The sequence below is a fragment of the Narcine bancroftii genome, chromosome 1, assembly GCF_036971445.1.
Source record: "Narcine bancroftii isolate sNarBan1 chromosome 1, sNarBan1.hap1, whole genome shotgun sequence".
Lineage (NCBI taxonomy): Eukaryota > Metazoa > Chordata > Chondrichthyes > Torpediniformes > Narcinidae > Narcine > Narcine bancroftii.
This window is the reverse complement of record NC_091469.1, coordinates 367,987,982-368,013,817: the sequence shown is the minus strand read 5'-3', so window position 1 is coordinate 368,013,817 and position 25,836 is coordinate 367,987,982. Positions and strand designations below refer to the sequence as shown.

The following is a 25,836-nucleotide window of genomic DNA, read 5'->3' as shown; positions in this document are numbered from 1 at the left end:
TTATTGACTGTTCCCTCCTTGGTGCAAAAGGTTCAGATGGGGCAGAATTTATTAGTTATGTCCAAGAAGGATTCCTGAAATAGTGTGTGGACAAGCCAACTAGAGGAGAAGTCATACTGGATTTAGTACTGGGTAATGAACCTGGTCAGGTGACAGACCTCTTGGTGGGTGAGCATTTTGGAGATCATTACCCCAACTCTGACCTTTTATGGTCAAGGATCGGAGTAGACAAATGTTTAATCGGGGAAGGTAAAATTGCAATAGGGGTAGGCAGGAACTAGGGAGAGTAAATGGAGAGCAGATGTTCTCTGAGAAATGCACAGCAGAAATGTGGAAGATATTTAGCGACAACTTTTATGGGGTTCTGCATAGGTTTGTTTCACAGTGAGAAAGATAGCAAAGTAGCCATGGAAGTCAGTAGGAAGAAGGAAGAAAACACAAGGTTTAGGAAGCACAAGTCAGGAAGGGCTCATGAGAATTGTATGGTAGACAAGAAGGAACTTGAAAGACAGGAGAGCTAGAAGGGAGCCTGTGAAGGCCTTGGCAATTAGGATTAAGGAAAACACTAAGATATTCTGCACATATATGAAGCATAGAATAGGTAGGGCTGTTTGGAGATAAACAGAGAGAAGATGTGCCTAGTGGTAGGGGAGGTCCTAAAAAAGAAACTTTTAATATTTAGCAGGGAGAGGGATGGCATTGTGAATTGGTGTAAAATAGGCTATTACACTGAAAACTGTCTTTGTTAAGAAAGAGTAGGTGCTGGATCTTCTTAAAACAACATTATGACTGGAAACAAGGGAAGAGATTGCTGGAGGATTGGCAATTATCTTTGCATCCTCCCTGGCTATAGGAGCAGCCCCAGAGGATTGGAGAATGGCAAATGTTTTCTCCTTGTTTGAGAGTTAATGGGGAGAATCTTTCAAATTATAGACCAGTTAATATTTGCAATGTATTAGAGAGGATTTTTAGGGACCTAATTTACAAGCATTTAGAAAAGCATGGTTCTCTTGGGGATAATCTGCTTTAAAGGGTGGCACAGTTGGTGCAGCGCTATTATAGCGACTGGGACCGGGGTTTGAATCCTATGCTGTCTGTAAGGAGTTTCCTTCTACTGTTAAAAAACATACCGGGGGTGAAGGTCAATAGGGTGTATTTGGGCGACATGGGCTCATTGGCTGAAAGGGTGTGATACTGTGCTGTATGTCTAAATAAAATAAATAGAAGAGGCTGTTTGTGCTTCACGAGCTTAATTGAGTTTTAGGAGGGGGTGACAAAGAAAATTAATGGGAATAAGGCAGTGGATGTGGTGTTCATGGATTTTAGTATGGTGTTTGACAAGGTTCCCCCATATTAGGCTCAATCGGAAAGTCATGAGATCCATGACTTGGCTGTTAAGATTTGGACTTGGCTTGCCTGCAGAAGATTGAGGATGATAGTTGATGTAATGTATTTTGTCTTCAGGTTGGTGGCTTGTGATGTTTAATAGAGATCTGTTCTGGTATCCTTACTGTTTATGGGTTTTTTTTTACAAATGACTTGGACAAAGAAAAGGAGGGGTGATCAATGAGTTTGCAGATTACCTGACACGAAGGTTGGAGCTATTGTGGATAGTATAAGAGGTTCTCACTTTTTCTTTCCACTCACATTACCACTTTAAGTAATCCTATGCCATTGGTGCTCTGTAATTAGTAAGGGATTGCTTTAGGTGGTATGTGAGTGGGAAGGAAAGGTTGAGAACCACTGGAGTAAAAGGTTGTTGTAAATGTAGTAGGACTGAGGAAATGTGATTTAATTCATTGTTCTGAGAACCAAATTATTTGTTGTTTATTGTACCTGAAGTCTGTTACAGCTTTATGAAACTTGCATCATTGAATACATCTTGTGATTTGATGATGCAATTTTTTATACATTATGATGGGAGTATGTTGCTTTTGGTCCACAGTGGCCACACAAATGCACAGTTCTTAAGTGCTAGATCTGTTCAGAGTTCATCGGTTTAGCATGTTTGAAGTATTGCAACAAGCTATGGGTGTTTTTGGGTATGAAGACTGCAACAAACTGCCAGAATAAACTAGAAACAGGCACAATACTGGCATTCAAAGGACACAGGAACAGATTTATGATTAGGAAGGGCTTAGAAGGATATGGATCAAATATGTACATGGATAAGTTGAACCAAAGGGCCTGTTGTGTGCTGCATATCTCTGACTAAAGTCACTCTATACCTATATTAATAATTGGCTGAGTAAATTATGACAGCTGAACAAATGTTTCATAGGAATATGGACAAGCTGAGTGATTGTGGGGGGGAAATATGAAGTTAACCATTTAAGCTATTTTGAACATGCCTCTCACCATTTCTGGTTTGTGTACCAAAGCGTTCTAAGTCATTGAATGTCAATATTCAAGTTCAGCAAATGAAAAGTCAAGTATATTATCAAGTGATTGTACAAATACAACCCAAAGAAACTGCATTCTTTGGTCCTCTGAGCAAAACACAGCAGACACAACCAGACTGACAAATACAGGGCAAATATTCATATATACAAAATAAATAATGCTTCATGAATTAGTGTGTACAATTCCTTTGGTCGTTCAGTATTCTCACTTCCCGTGGGAAGAAGCTGTTCCTTTGTCTGGTGGTGCTGGCTTTGATACCCATGTATATCTTACTTGATGGGAGCAGCTGAATGATGCTGTGCATGAGATGGAAGGGGGCTTCAATGATTTGCCATGTTCTCTTCAGACAGTAATCCCTGTCGATCACATCGATGAGGGCAGGGAGACTCCAGTGATCCTCTCTGCTACTCTTGTGTTCCTGTAGAATTGTTCCATTTTTCTGTGGCAACCAAACCACACAGATGCAGCTGGTCAGGATGTTCTCAGAAGAGCTCATGTAGAAGGTTGACATAACGGTACTGGTAGCCTTGCCTGCTTGTCTTCTCAGAAAGTGCAGTTGTGCCTTCCTGACAAGTGAGGAGATATGTGTCCATAAAGAGTTACTCGTTAAGTGAACTCCAAGGAACTTGGTGGTCTCTACTCTTTCCTCTACAAAGTTATCAATGCATATTAAAGGGTAGTCATTCCTGGTTCTTCTGAATTCCTCAATCTCCTTAATCTTGACAACGTTGAGACTCCGGTTGTTACTCTCGTACCATATCACTTCTTCTCACAGTATGACTCATCATTGTTGCTGATGAGGTCATCTACAAACTTGATGACATGGTTTGAGCTGAATCTGGCGATGCAGTTGTAGGTCAGTAGCGTGAACAGCAGCTACTGAGGTATGCCAGTGCTCAGTGTGATGTCGCTCAATGTTCTGCTACTGTCCTGGTCAGACTGTGGTCTTTCTGTTAGGAAGTCCAGTATCTAGTTAGAAAGGGGTGAAAATTCCAAGCAAGGACAACATCTCCACCAGTCTCTGTGGAATGAATGATCCTATCAAACTGAATGATCCTATCAAACACCAAGCTGAAGTGAATGAACAGCAGACTGGCGTATCAGGTGTTTGTTCATCAGATGGGTTAGGATGAAGTGAAGGAACAAGGCTATATAGTCTGTGGAATGGTTTCTTCTGTAGTTGAATTGAAATGGCTCCAGCACCCTGAGATGTGCTACATTCCATCACTGGGAGCTTGAATCATTTAATAATTGTGGAGATCAGTGCCACAGCACGGTAGTCATTGAGGCCAGTTGTTGTTGCCCTCTTGAGTACCAGGATGATAGTGGCTACCTTGAACCCTGCAGGATTGATGGACTGCTCAGTAAGGTGTTGAAGATGTCATGAAGTCCTCCATCAAATGGTCTGCACAGTCCTTCAGTGTCTAACCAGATATGTTGTCCGGTCCCGCTGCTTTGTATAGGTTCACCTTGGATAGGGTTCTCCTCACCTCGGCTGTGGCTATGCAGCTGCCCGTTCATCAAGAGGACACTGAGCTTTCTTTTGCATCATCCTTTTCTCATCATGCCATGCATAGATGTTCAGTCTGTCTGGAAGGAAGTTGTTGTCATCTTTAACACACAAGGTTGAATTGTGATACATTACAAAACATAAAGTCTGTTCAAAAGGCTTTATCCACACAAACTTCCACACAGTGAGAGTAGCTGTGCTTGCTCTGAGACTGGCCTCAAGTGGCCGGATCTAGTTTATATCTTGGAGGGTGATTGGCAGCCGACCAGATGGGGCTTGGTCCATTCAAGTCGGCTGATTGACGGCCGGCCAAGTGTTGCCTTATCCTCCACTGCTCCTCCTGTAGGTACACCAGTTGCCCCCTGCAGTAGGCTAGTGGTGTATCACCACATTCACCCCCTTCTTTAAAATTGTCGCGGGGGGAGGTTATATTCCATGTTCTATAAAGCCCCAAACATAAGTACATTATTATAAATACATTAGATGGTCTCTGTGACCGTCACAGGGTTGGCTCCTGGCCAAAGGTCGGCGAGGTTAAGCAGGGCTAGTCGGGAGAGGGGGGGCAGGGGCTGGAGCGGCTGGCATGGTGCAGCGCGGTGGGATGGCTGGGGCGGTCAGATTTGAATTGTGTATGAGGCGTTGGATGGGTAGTGGGGTGGGGAAGGTGCAGCAGGCTGACGTGGTCTTGTGTGTTCCACAGCTGTCCGCGGTTGGGGGAGTCCATCGGGCCGGCGTGGTCCTAGGATGAAGGATGCTGTGGCACTGTGGTGGGTGCTCCCGCTGGTGCTAAGTCCCTGGTTGAAACAGTGTCCTCCCTGCCACTGCTGAACCTAACGTAGACGTAGTTATGATTTGCATGTAGGAGGAACACATACTCGACCAGGGGGTTTGGCCTTGTGTGCCCATACGTGTCTATTGCAGGAGCACCAGTCCCAGGGACGTGAGCCATGCTGGGAATGATGTTACCATCGCCACTTTCCTGGGGAATGAGAACAGGCATCCGTGAGGGGTCTCGTTGGTAGCCATGCACTGAAGTGACCTGATGGCATGGAGTGCCTCTGGGAGGGCATCCTGCCAGTACCACCCCTTGGACTTGAGAGCCAGAAGGACTGCCTTCCCGATTAGCCCGTTTTCGTGCTCCACCTGTCCATTACCTCACAGGTTGTAACTAGTCGTGCGACTAGTTGCGATGCCCCTTGCTGTCAGGTATTGGCGCAGTTCCTCACTCATGAAGCTAGATCCATAGTCACTGTGGAGGAACGCCGGGTAACCAAACACTGTGAAATTCTGCGTCAGTGCCATGATGACGGTCCCCGTGGAAGTGTCTGAGCACAGGATAGTGAAAGGGAAGCGGAAGTTCTCGTCTATGACCACGAAGAAATAGACCATTTCGATGAAGTCTCTGCTGAGGTGCACGAAGGGGTGAGTGACCTTTACAACGTGGGCCTGGGGCGGGCGGAAGAAGTGGGGCTTGCTTTCCATGCAGATTCGGCATGCTTCAGTCATGGTCCTGACATCCCTGATGATGTACAGGAGGTTTCGGGACTTGATAAAGTGGTATAAGTGGGTGATGCCCGGGTGGCAGAGGGACTCGTACAGGGTCTGCAGCTGGTCGTCGTGGAGCGACGCGCAAGTCCGGTAGAGGGTATTGGGGGAGTCGTTAAACTTCCCCCATCAGTACTGGATGTCGTAGCTTTATTTTGCCACCTCAACTCTCCAGTGCAAGATCTTATCGTTCTTGATCTTGCCTTTGTGGGTGGTGTTGAACATGAATGCCACTGCACTTTGGTTGGTGAGGAGGGTGAATCTCTTGCCAGCCAGGTAGTAGCACCAGTGGTGGACCACTTCCACAATCACATGGGTCTCCTTTTCAATGGCTGAGTGCTCTAGCTCAGAACAGTGGAGGGTCCTGGAGAAGAAGGCAACAGGGTGCCCCTCCTGGTTGAGGGTAGCGGTGAGGGCCGCATCGGAGGCATCGCTCTCCTCCTGGAATGGGGAGTCCTTGTCCACGGCATGCATCACAGCATCTGCAATATTCTGTCTGATTGCGTGAAGGCTGCCTGTGCCTCGGGTGGGAGAGGAAAAGTTGCGTCCTGGGCCAGTGAATGGACCTTGTCCGAGAAGTGAGGAACCCACTGTGAGTAATAGGAGAAAAGCTCAAGGCACCTGCGGATGGCCTTGAGCGTGTGTGGAAGGGGCAATACCATTAATGGTTCTGGATCGGGCCGATGACATCATATGCCATGATGTACCCCAGGATGGCGAGGCAGGTGGTGCTCAACACACACTTCTCTTTATTGCAAGTGAGGTTCAGCTCCTTGGCCATCCGGAGAAATTTCTCCAGGTTTGCATTGTGGCCCTGGTGGTCGTGACCCTGGTGGTAGTGACCGCAGATAGTGACATTATCCAAGTACAGGAAAATCACCTTTAGCTTGTGCAATCCACGTCCCATTGGAAGATGGAGACCCTGTTTGTGACCCCAAATGGAACTCGGCAGAACTGGTAGAGGCGCTCGTCCATCTCGAAGGCAGTGTAAGGCTTGTGCCGCTGGTGGATGGGGATTTTGTGATCGGCTGACTTCGGGTCAATCATGGAGAAGACCCAGTAGTGGGCTATCGCATTGACCATGTCGGCTATCCTCAGTAAGGGGTAGGCGTCCAGCTGGCTGTAATCCATGACCATCTTCAGCTTGCTGCCTTTCTTGACAACTAGGACTTGGACTCTTCATGGGCTGTTGCTGAGCTCTATGACATCTTTTGCCAGAGGCCGCTGCACCTCTGCCCTGATGAAGTCTCTGTCTGGCAGATATCAGCTTGCAGTCTAGCGTGAGGTGTGAGAAGAGGGTGGGAGGGGCAATGCGCTGCATGGAGAGACTGGAGGTTGGCTGGGGCTGGTTGGATGGTGCACTGTTGAGCGTGAGTGGGGTAGGGGCCCCCTGAAGGTGAGGGTGATGCTCTGCAGGTGACATTGGAAGTCTAAGTCCAGGAGGATGGGGTGCAGAGTTTGGGCATGACCAGGAGTCTGAACCTGGAGTATGTCTATTCTCCTCCCACCTCCCCCCCCCCCCAGTCATATCAGCTGAGCAGTGCCCGAGGGTATTAATAGTTCGATCCTTGGTGGTGAAGGTGATAGAGAAGGTGGTGGGGTGGATTTTGAGTTTTAGGGAGTGGGCCACGCCCAGGTGAATAAAGCTCTCAGTGCTGCTACTGTCGACTAGGCATCTCGTTAACTGCCATTGATTTTGATATCCATCTTGGAGCACCCGAGGCCGTGAGGGATGTCTCTGGTCAGTGTGGTGGATGCTAGGACCATCTTGGGATCAGAGTTGTCATTCCTCGATGGCGGAGACGAGTCGCAGCCAGTGGCATCCTCTGCATGTGTTGGGTGCGTCATAAGAGGTGAGTGTTAGACGGTGGCACTCTCTGTATGTGTGGGATGTGTCGATTAGTGGTGTCTGGAGGTATAGGGTGCATAGGTTGGGCGGCCTGGTCAGCGCCCGTGTTGACCACATCGTCATTGGTGCTGTGCTCGTTGTAGGCCTGGGAGGGCCCAGGTAGCTGTGGCGCTTGCGCTTGCACGGCACAAGATGGTGGCGCTGCATGGCAGCTGCCTGGCTGTCATTCCTTCCCGGCTGCGCTGGTAGCGGAAGTTGCTGTGGGGGCATTGGCATCGCCCAGCAATCACACATGTCCGAGACTGGGTGGGATGGGGGCTGGTCGTAGAGGACCGCTGAGCTGCTGGCAGGCTTTAAAAGGCATACTTTAGTGAAATGGCCTTTCTTGCCACATCTTGAACAGGACTGATTTCTGGCCGGGCAGTTTTGGCGCCCGGGACCCACAGTACTTACAAGGGCATGAGGTGCCTGCAGCCACTATGTTCTCGTCCACTGTCTGGTTTTGGGCCACGGGTGTGGTCTGAGCTGACCACCTGGGAAGCCTGGGATCAAAGGTTTCAGTGTGCAGGACTGCTACCTCCAGGACTTGGACTACCTCCACTGTTTTGGCCAGGGAGTAGATATTGTGCTTCTGGCTGATAGCTCTTGAGCATAGACCGCAGACATGGGCATCTCTGATCAACCTTTTGACCTCCCTTTTGTTCACTCCGGGTTCTGCCAAGGCTAGCTCACATAGGGCTCCCAGGTAGGACTCGGCCATCTGTCCAGGCTGGTGGGCACAAATACTCAGAAGGTACCTTGCGCAGACCACATTTGTGGAAGGTTTGTACATCATTTCTAGGGTTTTCATTGCTTCAGAGTACTTGGTGCAGTCTTTGAGGGCCTGGAAAGCTCGGGAGCCCAGCTTTGAGAGAAGTCTAGGCTGTCATTGGCGTGTGCCTCAATGATTGCTTCAACGGTGTGCTTCCAGATTTTGAAGTGTGCCTGTGCTTCTGGATGACGTGGGTGAACTTCAAGGCTCCTGGCACTCAGGAGCTTTTCCGTTACAGCTTCAAATTTTTTGTGGAATAAATTGTGATGCGCTATCGAGCAGAAAAGCAGACACATAACATAGTCTGTTCAACAGGCTTTATTCCACACAAACTTCCACAGAGCTGGCTGTGAGAGTAGCTGTGCTGGCTCTGAGACTAACCTCGAGGGGTTAGATGTAGCTTATATCCCGGAGGGCGATTGGCAGCCGACTGGGTGTTGCCTTGTCCTCCAGTGCTCTTTCTGCAGGTATGCAGGTTGCCCCCTGCAGTAGGCTCGTGATGTATCTCCACAGTCTTGATCCCTTGCCACATACGCATTGTGTCGCACAGCTATATGTGGATCTTTGGTGTGTACACCTGCTTTGCCTTCTAGATAGCACAGGAGATTTCAACCCTGGCTGATATTTGTGCCATCCCATCCTGAAGGCATCATCACGAGCTCTGAGAAGTGCCTGAACCTCTGCATTCAACCATGATTTTTAGTTAGCCCTGGTTGTAAAGCATTTGATCTCAATGACATCTTCAATGCACCAACTGATGTAGCCAATCATTGAGCTTGTGTATTCTTTGTTTACATCCCTGAAACAGCTCCAGTCTGTTGTTGCAAATCAGACTTGTAGTGCTGCTATGTCCCCACCCCTGGCCGTATCCTGATTTCCCTGCGAATGATGTTGCTTGCTTTGCCAGTGGTCTGTATGCCAGGGTTAGGATCTAAGTAACCAAAATGGTGCCGAGGTGCAGCCTTGTAGGAAAGGAAGGCAAAAGGTATGTGACCTCAATCAAATGAGGTGAACAAAAAAAATTATTTTGTAGTTGCATAGAATTTGGGGAAATTGCCCCTGGGGTTTTTGTTTTTGCACAGTTTTTGCCTCCTTGTCTGAAAAATAAGATACAATAGAGGGACTGCAGTTAAGATTCATGAAACTTGTTCAAGAGATAGCAGATTTTCTGTATTGGAGCAGATTTGGCAAAATGAAAGATGGTGAAATTTGTTAATTTCACAAGTTTGAGTGCATACAGGCAGGATATTTTGAGTTTAGAACTAGGAATCATAGTATCAGAATAAGGAGTATGGTCATGATGAGCTGATTGTCATATGCACCAAAATTCTTGTTTCGGCCAAACAGGTTCTTCGAAAGATAATGATTAAATTGAAAAGATATAAAGGGAAAACATAGATAATAAAGGGAAAACATAGATAATAAATATTTATAGTTGTCATTGTGCAAGAAAGTGGCATTACAATAGTGCAGCCAATATGCCTCTCAATTTCAAGCTACTTCTATTTTTCCCCCTTTCCCATCTCTGCCATTCTCATCCCCCTTCCTGACTGGGTCCATCTTCTGTGACCTATGTTTTTCCTGCAGGATTATTCCTTTTTCCTTTCCCATGCCTCCTTTCTAAGTCCATCTTTCCTTCACCTCTTCCCTAACAGCTTTCATTACACTTGTATTGTCACCTTCTCTATATCAGAGTACAGTCTTTGTCTCCACCATGTATGACTCATCTTTGCCTTTTTTTCTTTCTCTATTTCTTTGGCATCTGCTAATCATCTGCTTCTATCCATTAATCTTCACACCTCTCTTACTGGCCTTAGACTAACCCCTCCTAGCCTGTCCTCATTATACTGGCTATCTACCCTGTGCACTGGTTTCAATGAAGAGTTCCAGGATGAAACTGACTATTCTTTTTCCTCACTTATCCTTCCTGACTTGCGGAGTTTTTTCAGCAAATTATTTTTTTATATTTATTTAAGCTACTTTGACTCATCCTGTCATAATTTAACCCTCTTGACACCTCTCCACCCCATCTTGCCTTCCACTGTAAAACTATTTACATTCCTTTACTAGTTCTAGTGATTGTGTTGCAGTTTCTCTTTCCACAGATGTCTGACTTCCTCAGTTTTCCCAGTATTTTCTGTTTCTGTTTATGTTTTACATTTCTAGCATCTAGCTTATGGGTTATTCTGGTTAGTTAAATGAAGAATGGCAAGAAGTTCAAATGGAGCATCCATTTAAATGGCGTACACTGGATTAAATGACTTTCATTACCTATTAAGAATATTTTTTCTCCATGGCATATTTTTCTGAAATACAACACTTGGTTGCAGCCCCATTGAGGATCAAATATTCCTTAATGAATTCAATATTTGAATGTTTTGCTTCCAAAAAATAACCTTTTTTGACTTTACACTCCACCTAAAAATGAGTGCTTTGATTAAACATTTATTTTTCAGAACTATGTTGATCGTGGGGTGCAAACACAGTCATGGACATGTTTCCAAATGAATAGGCACAGATCCCAACATCAAGCATCAGATGATTATGTAAAGGCGTGTTGTATAGATTAACTTTTTCATTTATTTGTGGAGAGTTAATTAATTGAAATATTTGATTTATAGATTATAATTTAAGTGGAAGTGGATTGAAATTATAGAAAAGAAGCAGGCTATTTGATTCAAATTTTGTTTTGCTCCATGAGAATCTCTTCCGACTTCATTTAACTCTAGCAGAATATTGTACCTTTATCCTTTCATATTCAACATGCGTTTCTATAAACTTGCTACAAAGCAGAACTACTTAATGTTATTTGGAAAAACTTGAATTCCTTGTTGACATTATTAGTGATGAGTGGATTTGACCCCTTCAAGGTGTGTGTGTGTTTGGCGGGTGGGGGAGGGGGTGGTGTGGGAGTGAGCTGAGAATTTGACCAATTTTCTTCACATTTTAAAAAATTTGTTAGGTCTCCTTTCTCCAGAGAAGATTCCCAGCCTTTTTAAATCCCTGCCTGGCAATTGTAGCTGATTAGTTTTGGCATTTGAGGAATGTTTATCGGCACTTGGATTATGCTCCTTGGAGTTTTTCGGACTCTAGCTTTACCCTACCCTCAACTTAATCTATGTGTCAGCTGAGTCCAGCGTGCTCGTTGAATGAAGTGATAGGAGAAGATATTCGGTTTCACAATCAGTTTATTACATAGCACAAGAATAAAGCTTAACAGAGCTCATTAGTTCATAGGTCACTTTCTCGGTGAGCTATTTCTCAAGACTGACTCCTACTGTCCAGTCTCTTCTGTTAATATAGATCAACATTGTTACATTGACCAAGAATTGGCTTTTTTTTTGATAGACTCCTTGCATAAGATTTATCTCAAGCAATTTCCTGCTCTGCAATTATCTATGTAGACCTCCCATCTTAATCCCCAAGGCCAGAGCATCCTGTTGTTTTGATCAGAAGTCGATCCATACCCCAGATATTTCTAATTATTTCTTTGTTCTCGTCTTGGCCATAATCTTCTGTTCTAATCAACACCTCCCGTGTACCCTTATGACTCATCATTCCTACTAAAGTGGTTTATCCATTTTGTTTTACTCTGTCATTCTTTGTACTTTTCCATGAATACTTAACTCCTTGGTTCCCACAAGTTCAAAAGGGGAGGACCTCGATTCAAGTCATCTCTATTTGCCGTTCAAAACATAACTACTAATGCAATACATAGTAAGACAAGATGGTGTTTCTCCAGGACCATGGAGCAGATTTACATTAGTAGGAGTTACCGTAAATATTCATGTATAATGCGTTCTGTGTATAATGCAACCCCATATTTTTGAGGGGAAAAAGGGGGATTTTTTTTTGCATTATATGTGAATATTTACAGTAAATATTAAGTCGTAATACAATAAAAATCTATGGTATACTAATACACATATGTTTTAGGAATTGAGGAGACTGATGGCTTGGGAGCTGGTGTTTAAGTTCACACCAAGAAACCTCATACTCTTGATGACCTCAGTGGTAGAGGCATCAAGGGTCAGAGGAGAGTGATTTTCCCCCCTGGTCCTCTTGAAGGTGACAACCATCTCTTTTGTTTTATTAACATTCAGATGCTAGTTGTTGGCTCTGCAACAGTCTGTTAGTAACTGTATCTCATCTCTATGTTGACTCATCGTTCATGCTGATAAACTTGAAGTTCGAGCTGTGTTTTGATGCACAGTCATGAGTCAGCAGAGAAAACAGCAATGGACTAAGCACACAGCCCTGGGGGGGCCCCCATACTCAGTGTAATGGTCTTAGAAGGGCTGTATTGATCAGGTCTTCCTGAGGTTTCCATGTCATGAAGTCAAGAATCCAATTACAGTGGGAGGTGGTTAGGTCCAGCAGTGTCAACTTCCCTGTCAGGTACTGAGGTATGATTGTTTAATGCAGAACTGGTCAATAAACAGCATTCAAACCTGTGAGTCCTTATTTTCCAGGTGGCTGAGGGATAGATTGAGGGTGGTGACGATGACATCATCTATAGAGCAATTGGATCTATATGCAAACTGCAGGGGCTCCAGTGAGGGGGACAACAGGAGCTTGATAATGACTTCATAATGATAGATGTGAATGTGAAGGGTGGGAGTCATTGAAGCAGGTCACTGATGATTTCTTCAGCACAGGGGCGATGGTGGCAGCTTTGAAGCAAGTTGGAACTGCTGCGCTGCTCAGAAAGATGTTAAAGATGTTGGTGAGAACATCTGCCAGCTGAGCCACACATCCCCTGAGCACTCTGCCAGGACCAGCAGCTTTCCATGGGTGAGCTGTGTTTAACACTCTCCTCACGTCGGCCACTGTAAGACACAGCACCTGATGGAGAAAAAACCATTCATGAACCATATCTACCCAGGAATCTTGGGTTTTCCCCAAGGTAGCACATGGTGATTAATGCAAGTGGATGATTGGTGGTCAGTACTGACATGGTAGGCCGAAGGGTCTGCATTTGTGAAATTGTGTTTTGCTGTGATGCTGAGATCACCATTCAGTTTAGCAGTGCATTCCTGTGCCTTTTTTCTTTTTGCTCTTCCTATCCCCAGCAGTGCCCATCTGATATAGTGGATCTGATGAGAGAATGGAAAGTTGATTCCTGTAAGCAAAATCTCCAAAGTTTTTAAATGTCTGGCTCATCTCTGGCATTTCCTATTTAAGTGCTGTTTTGGTATTGTGTTTTTGTATCTACCCTTAGCTATTATGATAGCATTTATCTCCATTTTATTCACCACCTTAATATTCTTAAAATTGTTAGTTTTCAGTGATAATCCCTTAATTTCAAATTGTCCAATTTTTGGACTTAAAAATACTGTAAACTAAAATATACTATGGCACTCATTTTAAAAACTGCTTCCAATTTTGCTTTGATTTGTTAGTCCAATTTTGGCTGTCACCAATTAATGGTTTTCAGATTAGCAGAAGTTATTTTGCCCATAGCCACATAACAGCTCTGATTTATAAATAGTGAACTATTATGTGAATTACTCTCATTAATGAAAATTGTGAAATTATTTGGGCTTTGACACCATGTGAGTTAACTGTGACCTGAAAGAGCAGACCAAGTAAGCAATCTGCACTTCCTATGTACAATATTTCCCAGTGTTACTGAGAAATTGTTTTCCTGAAAATCTATCCATTGCAGTTTTCTATAATATGAACCCTTTTTTCCTTGCATTGAATCTCATGTTATAAGCAAAGATGTGTACATAAGGGGTGCTTTTCCTCAATATAGGATACACATAATAATGTAAATAATGCCCCAAGTTGTGATTTATAAATGGTACTTTTCCTCAGAATATTTTCCCATCCAGCTGACAGGATGATAAAACCAAGCTAAGATGTTATCTTTGCTTAGTAAAGACAGGCGTTTGGATAAAGGTTTATATTCAAAAAAACTAAAGGGAGGAATACTAAAGATGTGGTTGAGGCAACTCAAGCTGAACTCTGAGCATACCTTCACTAGGTGAAGGCAGTTCCACAGTTTGATTTTTGAAATTCATTATGCCAGTAGCTTTAGTAAAAATTTATATCACAGTATAAACTATCACAGTATAAACTAGAATCTTTATATATAATAAACTATTTTATTGGCAATGACAAAGTGACCCACTGCTGTTATTTAACAACAGAGGCCCCATGAGTCTCTACAGGTATAATGTATTTTGAAATCCAACAAAAGAAAAAATCATTTGCAGCTGCTGATCTCCAATCTGTGCACTTTCAGACCATTCAATTGCAACACAAAAGATTTGGCTCCTGCTTTCTGAGAGTTTTTGGTATTCCCAAATCTTATAATATTATGACATGGATCTTGTCAGGCCAGTGTACTGAGGATGGGCATGTAGATTCAAGATGATGATTAGGCATTAGATTATAAATAAATTATGCTTCAGTGCTCTGGAATGTCGAATTTACTGTGGAAGGTGCAACAAATGTATAATATTGAGTGACTAACCCCAAACTTTTTTTTTAATTACATTTGTTTCTTTTGTAGTTTGTTTCTTTATTTTTCACAATTCCATGAGTGATTTTTTTAAAAGTTTCTATTTCAATTTTTTTTTGTAGTATTTATGTTACCTGAATTGCTGTAAGTAACATGGAGATACATTAAAGTTTATTTAATCTAACTACCCACTATTCAACAATTTTGTTGGATAAAATTATAATCTACAAGCACATAGAGCTGCTTCCTTGTGTGTATGAAGAAGTATTTGGGGATTAAAGTTGATAATGATTTAAATAATTTTATATAAATTGTATTATCTTCCTTAATAGAATTAAAGAATATTTGAATAGGTGGAATAACTTCCCTATAGCCCTAGTAGGAAGAGTGAATTATATGAAGAAGAATATTTTTCCAAGGGTTCAAAATCTTTTTCAGTCAATTCCCTGTTGGATTGCTCAACAATTTTTGAAGGATTTGCATTCGAGTATTAGGATTTTTTTTATGAAAAGGAAAGGTGGCTGGAGTGTGCTTGGGGAAAAAATTGACCTGGAAATTTGAAGTGGGAGGTTTGCAACTTCCCCATTTAAAAAAAAATTATAAGGCAGCTCAATTGAAATTTATTAATGGGATATTGATGCAGATAAATCTCCAGCCTAGGTTAAAACAGAATTGAGTAAAATAGGAGAAAATTATATGCAGGACTTGAAAATGGAATTCAAAGTTGTTAAATTGAAGTAGAGATGCACCTGTTTTGAAACATATGATTGAATTATGGAATAAAATAGATTATGAAATAGATGGAAAACGTTTGATTTCCCGAAAAATGTCTTTATATCAAAATAGACTTCTTTTTCCATGGATAATCAATACTTGAGGATTTGGAGTCGAATGGGGATTAAAATAGAAGATGGTTTTGAAGCTGGCAGATGAATGAATGAAGGAAAAGTTTAATGTTCCAATTATACCTTTTGCTTTTATTATCAGGTAAAGGCTTTCTTGGTTGATAGGTTAGATCCTAATTTGATACTACCTAGACAGAATTTCTAGAATTATTGATATGTAAGGGTGACTTGAATAAGTTCATTTTGGTGATGTATAAATTACTTAAAAAAGAAGCACCTTAGTTAGGAATTCATAAATCAAGATTAAGATGGATGTTGATTTAAATAGATGAAAATGATTGGATGCAATTATGTAAAGAAAATCTGACAAAAATTATTAATGTTAGGTATAGATTGGTTTGATATAATTTTTTGCATCAATTATACTTAATTCCTCAAAAAAAATTTTTTAATTGAACCCAATATTATCAGATCTATGTTTCAGATGTGGTCAGGAAGTTCATTTTTGCATTCTACTTGGAAATGTCCTAGAGTAAAACCTTTTTGGTGAGAGGTAGGACATTTTTTTGGAGAAAATATTAGGAGTTAAGCTTCCACAGACTCTATGTCATTTGTGTTGAATAAAATTAAGGTTAACTATGTATTAAATTGAATTTTTATGACTAGCTTTAGCTGTTTCTAGGAAGTGCACAGCCATTACTTGGAAATCAAATATAGATTTAGGGATGGAGAGATGGCATGCTGAATTGTGTACCTGTTTGTATTCCACTTGAGAAAATAATGTAATTTATGTAATAAGTATTAATTTTTTGAAAATATGGAACCCAAACTTACAACACGTTGGTTGGAAAATTTGAAGGACTCTCTGGAAGCCCATCCTGTGGTAACCCCAAGTTTCATTATTAGTAGTATTGAGACTTTCTATTTCTTTTTGACATTCTCTCAACTCTTTTTTTCCTTTCTTTGATATATTTTGTGGGGGAGGGTGGTCTATTTATTTATATATACCCCACATGTGCAATTTCTTTCTCTTGTAGCTTCATTGAATAGGGATACATGGACGTGGTTTTAAAATTCTTAAATAAAATATTTTAAAAATTCAAAACATTAATATATGTACAAAATTATAATTTTAAACATGTTATAAAATAGAATCTAATGTAAATCTATGTGAATATCACATTTTGTAGAAGTAATTTGGATTGATACTTTTTGTACGACAGTGGAATATGGGTCTGATGAAGCCGTATAGAATTAGTGTAGATAGACATTATGGCCTTGCATGGACAAATTGGGCTCAAAGGCCAGTTTCTCTGCTGTCAGCTCAAAAAAATTAAGTTGAGCGAGCCAACTTAAAATCAGGCGTATGACAGTTAGGCAGAAAATTCTTTTGAAATTGCATCCCACACACTTCCTTGAATGATAAAGTGGAAGAGACTGTGTCCCTTTGTAAAGTTGTGTGGTATTTCAAACATTGGTAAAGCCTGCATAGCGAAGACTTCATCAACCATGTTGCCTCCACTAGGAGGCTTAGGGCACTTAATAACATGGGGACTTGGAAGGCCTTGGCAATGCAGATCGCTTCAATTCTCTATGCTCCACTTGAAGCAAACAGTTAATCAAATCGCAGCTACTGATCCACTTGTTACATAATCACAAGGGGATTTTGTTTTGACACAGGAGAAAACCAAAGGAAACTCAATTGGCCATCTATTCAACAATAAATTTAGGATATAAATCTAAAGTGATGGGAACGGCAAGTCAAACAATAACTGTGGTGGAAAAAGTTGATGTTTTCTTCATTTGAGAGGTCTAGTTTAATCTCACCAATTTGAATTATCCTTTCATCCATGGTACCCTAATTTTCTAAATCTTGTGTTAACTTAGATGGTTGCGTTTTATTTCTGAACTGTTTTTTTTTAAATGTCAGTTTATCTCTACAATTAAATTTGGCAAAATCACTTTTTACCTTGGTCTGGATAAAGGGTCCCATCCTGAATTTATAAGATTCTTGCAGCAATCTACTGACACCTAATGCCTTTTGTCAGCTTGTCTGTCTATTTATGTATTCATCCATCTATTTACTTTTGGGTTTTGTTCTTCATGGTTTGAGTTTTGTTTTTGTGTGATGTGGTAGGTGAGATAGTGTAGCAAGTCAAAGCAAATTTTCTGTAAAGAACTGGAGAGTTTTATCACTTGCATTCTTTAAATTGCATGAATTAACTTGCTGCACAATTACTTAACCTGCCCATGCACCCATTTTTCTCCTTTGTTTTGCTGACTCCATATTAATATAGATTTGCGTCACCTTCCACAGTGTCATCTGCATTCCTAAGCACTGGAGTATTATTTATTTATAATCTAATGCTTAATCAATATCTTGAATCTTCTTCCCCATCCTCTGTTCTCTGGCCTGACAAGAATTATGTCGTGAATTTCAATTTCCCCAACACCCATGGAATTTAATTCTTGATTTATGCTGCTCCTTCTGAAAAGAATGAACATATTGTTTTGATCATCTTGACAGAGAACGGCTTTTATTCTTTGGCTTTGCTTCGCGGACGAAGATTAATGGAGGGGTAATGTCCACGTCAGCTGCAGCCTCGTTTGTGGCTGACCAGTCCGATGCGGGACAGGCAGACACGGTTGCAGCGGTTGCAGGGGAAAATTGGTGGGTTGGGGTTGGGTGTTGGGTTTTTCCTCCTTTGTCTTTTGTCAATGAGGTGGGCTCTGCGGTCTTCTTCAAAGGAGGTTGCTGCCCGCCAAACTGTGAGGCGCCAAGATGCACGGTTGGAGGCGATATCAGCCCACTGGCGGTGGTCAATGTGGCAGGTACCAAGAGATTTCTTTAAGCAGTCCTTGTACCTCTTCTTTGATGCACCTCTATCTCAGTGGCCAGTGGAGAGCTCGTCATATAACACGATCTTGGAAAGGCGATGGTCCTCCATTTTGGAGACGTGACCTACCTAGCGCAGTTGGATCTTCAGCAGCGTAGATTTGATGCTGTCGGCCTCTGCCATCCCGAGTACTTCGATGTTGGTGATGAAGTTGTTCCAATGAATGTTGAGGATGAAGTGGAGACAATGCTGGTGGAAGCGTTCTAGGAGCCGTCGGTGATGCCAGTAGAGGACCCATGATTCGGAGCTGAACAGGAGTGTGGGTATGACAACGGCTCTGTACACGCTGATCTTTGTGTGTTTCGGCGTGAAGCAAGGCTGCGTCCTTGCACCAACCCTCTTTACTATCTTCAGCATGATGCTGAAACAAGCCATGAAAGACCTCAACAATGAAGACGCTGTTTACATCCAGTACCGCACGGATGGCAGCCTCTTCAATCTGAGGCACCTGCAAGCTCACACCAAGACACAAGAGCAACTTGTCCGTGAACTACTCTTTGCAGATGATGCCGCTTTAGTTGCCCATTCAGAGCCAGCTCTCCAGTGCATGACGTCCTGTTTTGCGGAAACTGCCAAAATGTTTGGCCTGGAAGTCAGCCTGAAGAAAACTGAAGTCCTCCATCAGCCAGCTCCCCACCATGACTACCAGCCCCCCCCCGCCCCCCCACATCTTCATCGGGCACACAGAACTCAAAACGGTCAACCAGTTTACTTACCTCGGCTGCACCATTTCATCTGATGCAAGGATCGACAAAGAGATAGACAACAGACTCGCCAAGGCAAATAGTGCCTTTGGAAGACTACACAAAAGAGTCTGGAAAAACAACCACCTGAAGAAACACACAAAGATCAGCGTGTACAGAGCCGATATATAATATAAAATATAGCATAATCCATCACACCCTGTTGTTTTTTGTTAAACCTAAAAGTGACTGTAGGTTAGTCAGTCAGCAGGGTGAAAGGTTTTCTGGCCAGGTACTGCCTCCAATAGTACACAGCTTCCACTATGGATTGGGCCTCTTTCTCAATGACTAAGTGCTGAAGCTTGGGGCTCTGGGGGTTCTAGAAAATAATGCCATGGCCCTTCCTGCCTGGTTGAGCATGATGGCCAGGGCAAAGTTGGATGCATTACTCTCCACTTGGAAGGGGATGGATTCATCTACAGCATGCATCGCCGCCTTGGCAATGTCGCCCTTGATGCATGTGAATGCTGTCTGGGCTTCTGCCGATAGAGGGAAAGTGGCCGATTTCATCGGGGGGGGAGGGGATTTGTCTGCATAATAGGAAAAGAAACTCCAGCACTTTTTCAGGGCCGAGAGGGTTTGGGGTAATGGAAGTTCCAACAGGGGGTACATGTGGTCCGGTTCTGACCCAATGACACCATTCTCCTCCATGCAGCCCAGGATAGCCAGCCTTGAAGTGCTAAAGACATAGTTCTTTTGGTTATAGGTCAGGCTGAGGCTTTTGGCCACCTGGAAAACTTGTGGAGCTTGGTGTCATGGTCCTGGTGATCATGGCTGCAGACGGTCACATTGTCCATGTAGGCCCACATGTCAAACTCAGGCCTGCGGGCCAAATTTGGCCCATGATATAATTATATTTGGCCCGCAAGATCATATCAAATATATATTAGAGCTGGCCCGCTGACCGCCGTGCCAGTATAGCACATGCACAGCTAATACTACAAATCCCAGAATGCTTTGCAAATGCATTGGCGCCGGCCCGTCAGCCCGCTAATTGCCCCCACCTCCTCTCTTTACTTTCATTAGCATCTGCGACCTGTCGCCCAACTCACATGTAATAAACCCCTTACGGAAAATGGCCAAATGAAAGACAGAAAACAGCACCTTTCAAGACAGGTGGGAGGAAAACTCTGACCCCAGAGATGCCAAGTATCTGGATTAGACCCAGGTGCATCAGAGTAAATCACAGTGTAGCAAGCTAAGCTTGGATTAATATTTTCTTTGGTTAACTTTGGACTGTTCATAGTTGAAAGATTGGATTTTCATTGAAGCAAGTTGTTATTTTTTTGACTTGTTGGCTTGTGAAAAAAAATAAATTTAAAAGGAGCTTAAAGGCAATAGAGAAATGTTATTTATGGAACATTTAATTTCTCATTTCTTAATGCTTCTTCTGGAAAGAGTTTAACCAAAACTATTATTAAACATTTATTTTAATAAGAAAAAGTTTAACATTACACATGTTGAAAGAAGAGAAAACATGCAGATGTTGTTGAAAATTTTCAATAAATATTTAGTTTGGCCCACGACTTAGTCCAAGTTTTTAATTTTGGCCCTCTGTGAATTTGAGTTTGACACCCCTGATGTAGGGGAATGTGGCCTTGAATCCATAGTCGTCAATTACGTGGACTATCTTCATCTGGAAGGCAAAGACCCATTTGTGATTCTGAAAGGGACACGGAACAAGTGATAGAGGCGACCGTCTGCCTCGAAGGCAGTGTAAGGACTGTCCTCTACCTGGTGGTAAGCTGACTTGAGGTCAGTGGTCGAGAAAACCCGGAACTGGGCAATCTCATTGGCCATGTCGGCAATGCAGGGAAGTGGATAGGCATCCAGCAGGGTGAAGCAGTTTTATGGTCTGACTGTCATCAATGACCATGTGAAGTTTCTCTCCACTCTTTAACACTACTACTTGGGCTCTCCATGGACTGGTGCTGAGTTCCATGACTCCTTCTGCTCGGAGCCATTTGATCTCCATTTTAATGAAGACTGTCCCTGGGACTGTACCATCTGCTCCTAGTGGCTACTGGCTTGCAGTCGGGGGTGAGGTTCTCGAACAGGGGCAGTGGAGGGACCCAGAGAGTAGAGGGGTTGCAGGTCAAGTTCAGGTGGGTTGGCTGGTTGATCTTGCAGGCCGTGGGGGTGGATGGGGGTCACTGAAATACCAGCCGCGGTTTGACCAGTATACAGAGGTGAGGGATGATCCGGAGTTTAAAGTTCCTATACTCAGTGCCCTGCACATTTAGTGTCATGGTGCAGCAGCTACTGATCTTGGCCAAGTGGGATTGGGAGGCCAGGGAGACTTCACATTCCCTCGGGGTCACCACGAGGGTGTATTGCTGTACAGTACCCAGGTGGATGAAGCTCTCGGTGCTTCCAGTGTCGAATAAACAGATCATAGACATAAACAGCCATTTACTTCGACGTTCATCAAAGCTTTGGCCAGTTGGTGTGGGCTGTTTTAATCGAGGATGATGGAGGTGAGCATGTGGTCACTGTCAGAGTTGCTCCTGTGTTGGTTTGGGGGCGCTTGCCAAGATGGCTGCCCCCATGTCACTCATATGGCGCTGTCCCATGTCACTAGAAGTGGTGCCACCCCGTCTTGTTGTCTTCATGGCCCCATTAATCCGGCCACTGGAAATGATGTCTGAGGTGGAGCTTGGGATGGCCCAAGATGGTGATGGCTGTCAGCTGCACGCAGCACTCCTGGGGGAAAGATTGAGACCTACATACTTCTGCGTAATGTCCTTTCTTCCCGCAAGTGGAGCATGTGGCACTTCAGGTTGGGCAGCTCTTCCTAGGGATGCTTTCTAGGCCGCAGAAGTAGCACTTCTGGTACTCAATAGCGGTGGCAGTGACATGAAACCCTGTGTCCCAAGATGGCAGTGCCTGTGTTCACCCCACACAGTAGCCATGTTACCTGAAGAGAATGCTTCAGTGCACTGTCTCCAGCGATTTAGCCAGGTCCACTACTTCCTGCAGGGTCTGATCACCCTTTTCTAGTAGCCTCTGTCTGATGTAGTCAGAGCTGAACATGGCATTCGTCCTGTATTAGGCCTTTAAGGTGGGCAGCTGCAGAGACTTCTTGGCAGTTGCAGGCTCGCCCCAGCTGCCACAGTGCCCGCATATATTCGTTAGTCGACTCATCCGGCACTTTTTGTTGACTGCCCAGGAGGAATCATGGGTATATGATGTTCATCAGGGCCTGGTACTGCTTTTACAGGAATTCCATCGCTTCAGAGTAAGTAGCAAAGTCTCTTATCGCTTGAAAAACCCAGTGGTCAACTTCAGCAAAGAGCACTTCCCTCTTGTCTTCTTCGCTCCACATGTCATTGCGCCTCCACATGTCATTGCGCCTCATGTTGAGGCAGTGCACCCACTGGTCGAATTTTGCCGAGGTCTCTGGATCCCTGGGGTCAGTGTCTAATCTGTTCACCTTGTCCATGGTTTAAAATTAAAATGATTAAACTGTACTCCCAATCAATCAGAATCAGACAGAGAATCACTATTAATAGGCTTTAATCACCTTAAAGTGTCAAATCAGCTTGCATGTTGTTGGCCCAGTTCCAAGGCTGGTACTGAGGGAGAGGTTTGGGCATAATAGCCTTAATGGGAATATCTGGGAAGGAGGAATCACAGATTCAGGGGGTGGGTCAGCCCATACAGAATATATATATATATATATATATATATATACACATAGTGGTAGCACCATACCTCCATACTTTTCTCTTGCCATCACTCTGATACAGCTTAATCTTAGTCTCGTCTATCTACAAGATCTTTTTCCAAAATTCTTCAGGCTCCTTAATATACTTGGCAAATTGTAACCTGGCCATCCTGTTTCTGTGGCTAACTAATGATTTGCATCTTGTAATGTAGCCTCTGTATTTCTATTCATGAAGCCTTCTGTAGACAGTAGTCATTAACACATCCAGTGTGTTTCTGATCTGTTGGACAGGCATTTAGGGATTTTTCCTCATTATGATGAGAACTCTGTCATCGGCAGTGGAGGTCTTCCTTAGCCTACCTGCCCCATTGCAATTACTGAGTTTACCAGTATGCTTTTTCTTAATATTATTCTAAACAGTTGATTCTCGTAATTTTAAGGATTGGGCAATGTCTTGTACTGTTTTATTCTTGTTTTTCAGCCTCATAATGGTTTCTTTAACTTTCATTGGCACAACTCAGGTCCTCATGATGAAAAATTGCAAGTACAGACTCCAAAGGTGATCAAAACCTGAGAAGCAAGCTTAGCTCTCTTATAACTGCTCCAATGAAGCAATTAAACACAAACACCAATGAAGACAAATGTCCCAAATATTATTGTGCCCTGAAATGGGGGAATGATGTATTAAAAGTGCTGTAATTTCTACAGGATTAAACCAAAATATATACAAATAACCTTGAATAAAATCTGTAATGTACACTTTAGTCATGTGTGAATTGTTTGACTACAAATTTAAAACTCTGGAGCACAGTGGCAAACAAAGGAAAAATGTATTTGTCTCAAACATTATGGAGGGCACTGTAACTAATGCTATGTTTGAGTTGGTCTATTTTTAAAGTTATAGATTCCTTTTTGTAGTTAGAAGGGAATTTAAATATTTAAATGAGAAAGATCCTTTGTATAAAATGTAATATTAACTATTATAATAACAGAGCATGAAAATCTACAGCATGCTATAGGCCCTTTGACCATAGTGTAGTGCTGACCTAATAACTTAATCTAACAACTGCCTAGAATTTCCCTACTGCATAACCCTCCATTTTCTTAGTTCCATGTATCTTGCTAATAGTCTCTTAAAAGATCCTATTGTACCTGCCTCCACCACCATTGCTGCTAACACATTCATACACCCACCACTCTGTGGGAAAACTCGCCTCTTGTATCCCACCAGTACGCACCTTAAAACTATGCCCCTCATGTTAGCCATTTCAGCCCTGGGATAAAGCCTCTGGCCATCCACATGATGAATGCTGTTATCATCTTGTGTGCATCTATCGATCACCCCTCTTCCTCCATCACTCTAAGGAGAAAAAGCCAAGTTCACACAACCTATCGTCATGAAGCATGATATCCAATCCAGGAAACAATCTTGTAAATTTCCTCGGCAACATTACTGTAGCATTCACATCTTCCTTGTAATGAGGTGACCGGAACTGAACATACTATTCCAAGTGGACCTTAACTAAGATCTTGTAAGCTGCAACATTACCTCACAGCTCTTAAACTCAATCTCACAGTTAATGAAGGCCAACACACCAACATGCCTTCTTAACTATCCACCTTTGTAACAGCTTTGAGTGTCCTATGGACGTGAATCCCAAGATATCTCCACACTGCTTGGAGTCCTCCCATTAACACTGTATTCTACCTTCAAATTTGATTTATCAAAATGAATAATTTCACCTTTTGGGGGTAAACTCCATCTGCCACTTCTCAGCCCAACTCTGCATCCTATCAGTGTCACTCTAAGCTCTGCCAAGCCCCCAGTCTATCCACACCACCAACATTTGTGTCATCTATAAACTTGCTAACCCACCCTTCAACTTCCTCATCCAGGGCAATTATAAAAGAAAAATCAGAGGATGAGTCCCAGAATAGATCCATGTGGAACACCATTGGTTACCAGCCACCATTCAGGATACAAGCCATCTATAACCATCCTCTGCCTTCTCTAGGCAAGCCAATTCTGTATCCACAAAGCAATGCCTTCTTTCATATAATGAAAATAATTTTTGGGCTTTGTTATATTGAATCTTAAATGACCACAGCCTCTGATATCATTTCCATCATGTGGCAAAATGCAGGGTGAGTCAGTCTAAAACAAATGCACCCTATATAACTCCACAAAGGAAAATATCTATGGCACTCTGCTGTCATCCCCTCTGTCTTGACTGGCTATCAAACCTATAAAAATGTTCCAAAACGTAACAGTCAAATCAATCAAAACATTAAATGCATTTAAGTGTTTTAAGTAAACACCATTGAATTTGAGGGGGGGAAAAATTAGCTCTTCCACATTTTTTTTTAAGCTCACCGCTCCTGTTAAAATGTACCATGAATTTGCTAATTTATTCATTTGTTTTTTTTTGTTTAGGAGAAGAGAGTACACAGGTTTACAGTTTAGTCGTCCAGCTGCATCTGAAGTGAAGTAACTGGTCCTGTTTACAGGATGGATGAAACTATCTGATCTTTGCTCATATCATTACTGTTGATCCTTAAGACTGGGTTATGTTATTTCTGTTGGTTTTGTCATACAGAGTTTTGATCATGTAAAACTAAAATCCACTCTTACCAGAAGCATGAGTAAGTGTGTTCATGGACACATGCCTGTTAAATCACTCTGCATGATTAACAGTATAGCCATTTTAGATTTCATTTATATCTCTACTTCTACTGTACAAACTTGGGGTTAATGTCGTAGCGTTGTAATTTATCTTGTAAATTCCTTTGGAATTATTGTTTCACAAAAACAGTTGATTAATGAATATCCTATGATGAGCGGGTTTAACTTGCACTCTTGACTTTGACAAATTTGATTTCTGAATAAAATGATATGCAAATGATGGCTAAATGTAGTGGCAATGGTAAAATCATCAGAATTCAGGAGAGCACTGTTTTAAAATCGGCCTGAGAGGTGGATTATTGGAAAGCAAAGACATTTTTTTTGTTTCATTGAACAAAAATTTACAGATGACCGAAAATACTGGAAACAGTATCTGTAAAGATCTGACATTTGTTTCAGTTTTTTTTCTATTTT

The 25,836-nt window shown here is 42.6% G+C and overlaps 1 protein-coding gene across 3 annotated transcripts in view; it reads left to right on the top strand.

Moving 5' to 3' along the window:
• The window catches only part of dazl (deleted in azoospermia-like), a 93,249-nt gene extending 67,873 nt beyond the window's left edge, over positions 1-25,376 (top strand). Inside the window, exon 10 of one of the 3 annotated variants that reach the window (XM_069912940.1) lies at positions 25,174-25,376. In XM_069912940.1, coding sequence (XP_069769041.1) covers positions 25,174-25,203 — 30 coding nt within the window. In that variant the 3' untranslated portion in view covers positions 25,204-25,376. Of the gene's footprint in view, positions 1-23,220; positions 23,454-25,173 lie in introns of those variants that run through there. The other 2 variants (XM_069912937.1, XM_069912939.1) reach the window with 2 other exon arrangements.
• Positions 25,377-25,836: the final 460 nt, after the last annotated feature.